This window comes from Stegastes partitus, unplaced genomic scaffold (assembly GCF_000690725.1).
Source record: "Stegastes partitus isolate 25-593 unplaced genomic scaffold, Stegastes_partitus-1.0.2 Scaffold298, whole genome shotgun sequence".
Classification (NCBI taxonomy): Eukaryota; Metazoa; Chordata; class Actinopteri; family Pomacentridae; genus Stegastes; species Stegastes partitus.
In genome coordinates, this window is record NW_007578029.1 from 249,764 (window position 1) to 258,797 (window position 9,034).

Sequence of the window (9,034 nt, forward strand, 5' to 3'; positions counted from 1 at the left end):
CCACAAATTGGTATAAAATGGAGCAAAAACTGCTCAGATATGGAATAATGATGTTCTGAATCGTTTCATCGTACAGACAGTGAAGTGTTTTGGCAGCTTGTAGGTAGCTGCTGTCAGGAAGGAACTTTTATCACATCTGCAGTGGAGGACATCCTGCTCATTATTCATTCAGGCCAGTTTTCCAGTCGTCCAGTGATTCGTCACTTCAGTCATTCATTATCAGCTCTACTACTTCTTACCTCGACTGACACGATAAGCATAAAACAATTCAAGGCGGCCAAGAAAACAAAAAGTTAGTATTTAAAGTCCGAGGCAGCCCTCCCCCGTATCACAGCTCAGAGAGCCCAGTAATTGAAAAAGAGATTCTGCGAGCCGCTTCTCACAGATGGTGCATCACATTTCTGAGACAATAATAGGATTGTGAACCTCATTGTTCAATAGCTGCTGTCAGCCGCTGAAGCTCTGAAAGTGAAGCGGAGAGACGAGCTGCAGCGGCGGATCTCCGTTTCTTTGCCGTCTCTCGTGCTCGGGTCTGACTCAGGCCTCACGTGGCACCTTGACTCTGGCCTGATGGGAGCCAGCTCATCGCTAAGTCACACTCCCTAAGACGTGTGACTGTTCCAGCACTTTCAGCATAATGGTTGCCCTCTGACAGGCAAAATGAAGCCCGGAGAAAAGCCTCTCCGCAAGACAGGCCCCACTTAGATGTGGAGCAATTTTCAGGCTTCAAACGCCGGAGCGCAGCGTCTGATCAGCTGCCAGTCGCAGTGAAAAGCCCGGTTTCAGTGTTAGATCCATAAACCTCACAGCGGCCCGGTCACCCATTGACCAGCTCATGAGAGGAACGATCACATCTGTCCCTGTGAGCTGATGGCTGGAAATAACAGGATGATTCCATGAAACTCAAAGGATTTCACCTCAGCGCTGCAGCTTTTGGTTTTCTGATTCCTCTGCTCTGTCTTGTGTTGCACAACAACCACAACACTGGCCTCATGTAGTCATTCTGATTGATATAAATATTTTGGTGCTTCCGTATTTAGGAGGCGATATCCACTGCAGATATCACATTAAAATCTATGATATTTGGTGCAACGTAATCAAGAGCTGGTCCTTTAAGTGGCCCACGTTGTGTCGCAGCAGCAGTGTGATGCTTCACATCAGAAAATTATATCGTATAAATATTAACATAATATTGGTATGAAAACAAGTCGACCAGTTTTCTCTCCTTCGTGTCCAAATCTAGATGAAGAAGTTGTGATGCTACTCTCATGGTTAATGTTTAGCCGGAGTCATAAGCTGGTTAGCTTAGCTTAGCATAAACACTAGAAACAGCACCGCTAAGTCAACACCGTATCTCGTTTTCTCATCTCTTGTGTTTGTACTGGACTATTTCTTGCCTGAAGTGACAAAAAAAAAAAACAAGACACAAAACAATATTTAGTTAGCTTTAGCTTTTGTTACCTCCAGGCTGTTTCCTGTCTGTTTTACAAGCTAAGCTAGTAGGTAGCTTCATAGTTAGCATACAGCCATGAGTGTGATGCAGATATTTAACTTGGCCTGAGAGCGAAATGCATATTTTTCTTTTAGTGTAGCTGAATTTAAAAATACTCCTCAAGAGAACTGATCCAAGGACGGCAGTTCATCTCTTATTTACAGAATCTGTACAATGAAAATAAAAAGGTTTTGTTTAACCTTGTTAGCATGTCCACGTGGTGTAGATTTTACACAATTAAAGAAATCGGCAACGCTTTTGAAAACAAACTATATAAGTAGTACAGGAATAAACAACTAAATATTAAATACTGGACAAACTGAATGAACCAATCCCGTTAACTTGCAGGGTTCAGCATCGCTGTTCTTTCTCAGCATCAGCTTTTAGTTCAAACACATACGTCTGAACTACTCTAATCTGACCATTGAGGAGTGAAGAACACAGAGTCATAGGCGAGCTGGTGTGCTCGAGCAACTGTGTCACATCATTTTGAGGCATGAAAGGACTTTTTTTCATGGAATTAAACTCCTGGATATGTAACTGATCAATGGAGAAGGACTTTAGAAAACACATAAAACAGCTGTTTGATTCGACCGTGCACTAAAACGACGCTCACCCATTAAGTACGTGACAATCTTGCACATGGCGGCGCCGAAGATGAAGTCCTCCAGGATGTTGGGGATGAGGGTGAAGGGCATGCAGAAGATGGCCATCATCAGGTCGCTGACCGCCAGCGACAGCAGGAAGGAGTTGGTGACGGTCCGCATGCGCTTGTTCAGCATCAGGACCACGATGATCAGCAGGTTACCGAAGACGCTGAGCAGGAAGATGAGCGAGTAGAGCAGGATGCGCAGCGAGTCCATCTCTGACAGAGACACAGACGGACAGACGGCGTTATCGGTTATAGAAAGGAAGCATGTTGGCACAAGTGAATTACCAGGCACACACTGAATGAATGTTGTCTGTCCGCTCAAATAGAAGACATCCACTTGTTCCAATAAAATCTCTGAGCGAGTGTAGATGCTTTTTCTTTGAGGCATGAGAGCGGAAGAGATGTATAATGTTACCGGCAGCAGTGGTAAACAAGTGGAAGAACAAATAAAACACTCAAGATGAAGATCAGTGCGTTAATTGATTCAAACTACTAAATGAATCCCAAAACAACTTCTTCATCTGTATGCAAATAGCAGTACTTTTTTTTGGAGTCATTCCAGCAACTCCTATAGTAACTGACACGTGAAATAATAAAATGAAAAGACGCAGAAGAAAACAAAAGATAGCGACATGAATACATGAAGAGAACAGATTGAATCAGGTTGTTCATCTGGGAAATAAAGACTCTGAACGCATTAAACACCAGCAAAGTCTATTACGAGACACACTTGACATAATCAACATCTTAAATTGTTCTAGTGTCAATATGTTTCCTGTGAGCAAAAGCAATAATTGTAATAATGTGCGAGATAAAGATGAAGGCGGCCGACATCATCATCGGTGACTGCGTCAGGTGGTTCTCTTGGGAAGGCAACATAAAATGGAAAAACGAGATGAAAATCAGGCCATTTATTTTATTATCTGCATCACCGACATCCTTCTCTGGTGTTTTCATTCAAATAAGTTATTAAGTGATTGAAATAGTTTTTATAGAATCGAGCAGGACCAAAGGAGAGGCCACGGGTGGCACCAGGGCCCACTGGGATCTGGCCTCCCACCAGTCAGTAGACAGCTGGACATGTAGACAGTTGGATGATTAGTGTCATGGATGGTTACTGAGCAGGTTAACAGGCAGATTAAAGTGTTTTATGAAGTGACATGTCTACTCAGATGAAACAGAATTATTAAGAGATCCAAAAATAAATAAATAATCCAAAATATCAGAAAAAAGACTACAGAGACAAACATTTCTTCAAAAAACGACTTAAAAGATACAAAATATAAACAAAAAAGAGAAAATGAGTTCAGAGAGAAAAAAATGTAACAGACAAAAAATGTCAGCAAAAGATGCAAAATGACATAAAGAGATGAAAAATTCTGCAAATGATCCATGATTAAGAATTCAAAACAACTACAGACGGATACAAAACGACCACAAATAGCCACAAAATTATGCAAATGACAAAATTATCTGGAAAAAAAAGACAGAAATACGCAAAATTACTCCAAAAATATCATGTATGCTAAAAGACCACGAAGAGACACAAAATGTCGACAAAGAAGATGGAAATTTTCTGCAAAAAGATGCAAAATGACTTCAAAGAGACACAATTCCACAAATGATGTGAGACTGAGATGCAGGATACCTACAAATGCCAGCTACAAAGATACAAAAAGACTACAAAGATACAAAAAGACTACAAAGAGATACAAAAAGACTACTAATCAGACAAAAAGCAACAACAAAGAGCAGCAGGGAGAATACAAAAATGTGCAAAGTAGTCAGACAATACGACCACAAACTGGTGCAAAACAACCAGAATGTGATGCAACATGAGCACAGTGAGACCTGATTTTGTTTCACCTGACAAACACAGAATGGACCGGTCCTCTGCAGGAAGCGTTTCATAAGACTTCCTTCCTTCAGCGCTGCCATACAGCTGAGCATCAGGCGAGCAGGGCGGCCCGGCCACGGGGATTTTGGGATGCTCCCTTCACTCACACACTGACCTGTCACAGCGAGTCGGCTTGAGAATGAGACTATCTGACAGGACAAGGTCGTGGCCGGCCATGTGCAGCACTGACTGAGTCCTCTGATTAAAGACAGAGACATGGGAGAAGTCTAAAGGTCTGCAGCAGAGCCTGCAGACAGAGCGCCACACATCACCTTAGAGGCAAGCGCTGCTCATGAGGAGTGGAGGGAGGACACAAAGCCTCCATGTGGGCTTCAGAATGCATGTTCGTGCCACAGCGGACGCTGCGCCAAATAAACCGCCTCATAATGATTCAGTAGAAGGCTATTTTTATTTTCACAATTTTACCTCGTCCTCCCACTAGCTTGAATTTTAATGCTTGCAAAATTTCTAAAATAAATATTTGAAACATGATAATCACACAATACTGAGAGAATTTATCATTTGGTTTCTTGGTCTTGATACAAGATTAAAAAATGTGAGGGGCCACCTACTGCAGAATCCAGTTTATCATCGTTTTGAACTTAATACATCTCCCCAGTGTGTCTGAAACCCGTGAAATACGAGGAAACGTGGATCAGAGAGTGGGTCTGATTTGCTGTTACGTCTGTTTGAACTCAGCCCAACCAGTCGCAGCAGACGGCTGCCCAGCCTGAGCCCGGTTCTGCAGGAAGTAGTTCTTCTCGCCACTGTCTGCAACATGTTTAATCTAGTTTTCCATAAATATTAGCTTAAATTTTTAATTAGTCAGTTAATTCATAAAAGTGCATAATATTGTCGGTTCTTAACCTGAACATTAAAGGCATCGGGGGTCATCTGTGTTTTGTAGGTTTTTACCAGAAATTTTAAAATTCCTCCGCTACTTCTTTCACAAGCTTTCAACACTGCGGCTTAAATAATGACGCAGGTAGTTTATGGAGTTTTACATATTTGCCTCAAGACAAAAATGACATCGAGAGCGACAACGACAGAGAGACTGAGGAAGTGTGTGATGAAGTAGCTCTGAGGCTGAAGAAGACGACTTTAGTGGTTTAATGCAGGAGGAAGATGAAGATAGCGATCAGTGACTTCTCCTGGTAGCTGCTGTAGTTTTTATTTTCTTAACCGGCCGTGTTACAGGCGCTGTTTGGAAAAAAGCATTTGTGTTTGTTACCGGTACGTATTTAATTAAAAGTTTAAAAAATCTTTCTGCGTAAATATCTCCTGTTACAACGTGGACACCTGCAGCACAAAACTTGTTTCCTGTTGTAAAGTTAGTGGGTGTGGCTTATATTCAGGTGCTCAGTAGTCTGGAATTGACGGTAAATGAACCTTAACCTTAATATTTAAACTTGTTTGGTAATCTCACAGTTGCGATCTTATTTCTATGCTGGAAACCACTTTGGCTCAACAGCTTTCGAGCTTCTTTGTATTTCTTTAAAGTCCGTCACAGTCTTGAGTGTTGCTGAGCTCAGAGTACCGGTACCGCCGCAAGACAGGGAGGCTGACATTGTTATCTGAAATGACTAATTCAGTGTAAGATCCAAGCGGCTTGTCTTAATGTGTGATCCAAATCTTGAGCAAAACTTTCCAGTGTGTAGGCTGCTGTGAGGAGACGATGACTGTTGTTTCCAATAGTGAATGAATTGGCAGCACAATGCCGCAGCTACTGATGTAAGAACTTCAGTGATTTGGGTTATTATCAAGGAGAACGTGGAACATGTCTAGATATCAGCTCTGAAACTAAACTCTTAGGAGCTTTTTTTTGTTGTTGTCATTATATTTGTCCAAACAAATGTTCCTGTAGTGGAAATAGAAGAAAACTAGGTGGTCTGATCCTTCTTTCCATGACAGTATGTGAGTGGAGAGGATGTTGTATGTTGGTGTGTCAACCAGAGAGCTTCTGCCGCTGAATTATTCACGATATTATCACATGTGTATTATGAACAAGATCAGTCAGCTTTTCATCTCCTGAATATCATCGTTACTGCTACTATAAGGGGACACTCCTAATGGTATTAATACTTTATTAACTTGCATTAATACTGCGTGATAGAGTTGTGCCTTGTGAGTTTGTGCCGCATGTGTAGCGTGATAAGAAACGTTTTATCTGATGCTGTTTGTACGTTCCAGCCTCACATGTAATTGGTTTTACAACTTGCAGAGCTAATCTACATTAATGTTATCGAAGGTAAATAGGAAAGTGAAATGGCATTTTTCCCTTTCAGAAAAAAAATGCAGTTTGTCTGAAATACAGATAAAACTGTTGAGGAAGCGTTTGAGGCCAAAGCCAATATCAAAGTGAAGTTTCACTTTTCCTGGGTAAACTCTAGAGGAAGCAAACACTGATGATAGCATCGGGCCGAGCTGTGGATTAGGAGCGGCAACGCTGCAGGCTGCATGCTAACCACCTCGGCAGCCTGAGAAAAACCCTCGACTGCAAATATGAGTGATTGTTTTGAAACCCTCTGATGGCATTTTGAGTTTCGTCCGCTGACGACTGACATCGTGGCCGAGCTCATGTAAGAAACATCTGCTGCGTTCCAGTCGCTGAAAGATGCAACCGACGAGAGTTGGAACTCCACAGTGGAGGCACGTGAGCCATACACAATCAGGCTGCCTGGTGGGAATCCCAGCACCAACACCGAGCAGGGAGCTCCCACTGGCTCGGCAGCCGCTATTGTGTTGGAGTTTTTGTAGTCAAGTAGCCGAGTGAAAATGGAATTATCTATTCATTGAGCACCAGCGGCATGTCGGCTCCCCCGACCCTAATGACTGCAGGACAATTCGCTTTGCTTCCTTCGACTCCCTCAAGCATGACAGCTGCGTTCGAATCCACGGGAATCTATAAATACATCACAGATAAAGGATGCCGTTCACCTCTGAGATGCACATATACAGCAGCAGCAGCAGCAGTTGTTGATGTGGAACGTTTCAGACGTGAACCAGAGCCCAGAGATCGGCACAGCGTCTGTTAATTTAACCCTTGCTCGCTCTGTTTGGCTGCCGCATTGCAAACAGTGATTGTGTTTCTCCACAGGGTTCATTGAAGTTTCAGCACATCACTTCACTTTGCCTTATCTGTAGAATGAGCACAACTTCACAGGCACAGCAGGCCGTTTGGAAGCGCTGTCAGTTACCCGGCGCTGTGGAGCAAAAAGGGGGCTGGATCTCATCATGAATAAACCACAAAGATCAAAAATAATAATCAGTAATGAACTCAGAGGTGATATTTCAGAAATAGAGCTGCACTTCTGAACCGCCGCTTTAATCACAACCTTGCCACGAGGCAGAAAGCCCCGGTGAGATGATGAAATGCTTCGGATTGTCAGAGACGACTTTCGGCTCGGTCCAAACCTCGTGTTCCTCCTAATTACGAGTGAGCAGGAAGGTGAAGCTGACGAGGAGCAGACAGGAGTCAGGAAATGAGTTCTGAAGTCGGGGGAGTCCGTCACTAAACACTGTTAAAAACAAGCTGTCAACGCTTGTTTTAAAAGCGTTATTTTAGGGACTCGTTGATCTGATTATTTGACTCGACAATTTTCAGAAATTAGGGAAAATTCACAAATTTCTCAACCCCTAAAGAGGAACCTTCAAAGTTCCTGTTCTGAGATGGTTCATTTACATAAATACTACCCAGAGAAAACAACCAGTGAAGGTAAATCAACAACAGGTGAACCTTGAGTTGCAACTTTTACAAAACTCCATTTCAAAGTCTGAAATGAACTTTAAGTAAATGTTTGCCAGACTGAATGACTTAGCATATTTATGAAGCATTAAATGAGGTGATTAACATAATGTCCATCAATTACCGCATTAATCAGTCCTGCATGCGTTTAAGCTCTCCTGCATGATGTGTGGAAGCTGCAGTTCCTCGTTTTCCATTGAAACAAGTGCACTTCAGTGTGAATTTAGTATTTGTTATTAGCAAGGAGTAGAGGGGGTTTTGGTTAGCGCTGTTGCCTCACAGCAGGAAGGTCGCCGGTTCACGTCCCGGTGAGGACACCCGGGATCTTTCTGTGTGGAGTCTCCATGTTCTCCCCGTGCAGCGTGGGTTCTCTCCGGGTTCTCCGGCTTCCTCCAAAAACATGCTGAGGTTAATTGGTGATTCTAACACGTAGCACGGGTTTTTCTACGATTCGTCCTGTCATCCACACGAAAACGCAGATTTACGGCTTTAAAAACGATTCTTTCAAAAACCTCCGACCAAAGTGAAGACCTGCGAATCCATGCGTCTGCATGTGGACGTCAATAACCGGGTTGTAGGTTTCAAAACGTCACTGCCTGCGACAAAATATGTTCTAACATCACATACGTGACCTGTGTTTACATTTGGAAACAGCGTGGACGCCCTCAGACCTGTGTAGTCTCTGGTCCAGGTCCAGATACCGCTATACATACAAGAACACAGGCGAAGGACGGCGTTAAGGACGGTTATTTTCCGCCACCTTGCCATTCCAGGTCCGAGGCACGTTCTCTGTGAAAGGTCAAAGACACCGATGGTGGTTTTGGGTCAGACCGGGACGCGCTGCCAGCTGGTGGGAGAACTTTGAGATGGAAATCGTGCTCCCGAAGGAATGGCGTGACGATTTCCGTATGTCCCGGTCGTCGCTCCCGTCGTCGGGGTTATTACATCCTCACATACAATATGAATGTGCTTAACAACACAGTTATGCAGTTAGGTGTGGATGAATTTTTTTTCTAAAAACGAGGTGGTCAGTTTTTTTCTAGACGGAGGAGGCAGGATATTCTATTTTACAAAAACCCTGCTACGTGTAGACAAGGCCTTAGTCAGCTGGGATAGACTCCGCCCCCACGGCCCTAGTGAGGATTAAGGTGTATAGGAATAGAGGACTGCACTGGGACTGGAATCCCATGGGTCCCAGTGTAAACCTCATGAGAGAGGGCTTAACCAATAACCATCGAGTTTTCACAA

At 43.3% G+C, this 9,034-nt stretch overlaps 1 protein-coding gene across 1 annotated transcript in view; it reads right to left on the reverse strand.

Annotated features, from left to right (window-relative positions):
• Window positions 1–9,034, reverse strand: part of cckbra (cholecystokinin B receptor a) — a 49,983-nt gene that overhangs the window by 30,900 nt on the left and 10,049 nt on the right. The window contains exon 2 of the mRNA XM_008283133.1: window positions 2,109–2,357. Within this exon, the coding sequence (XP_008281355.1) occupies window positions 2,109–2,357 (249 nt within the window). The remainder of the gene's footprint in view (window positions 1–2,108; window positions 2,358–9,034) is intronic.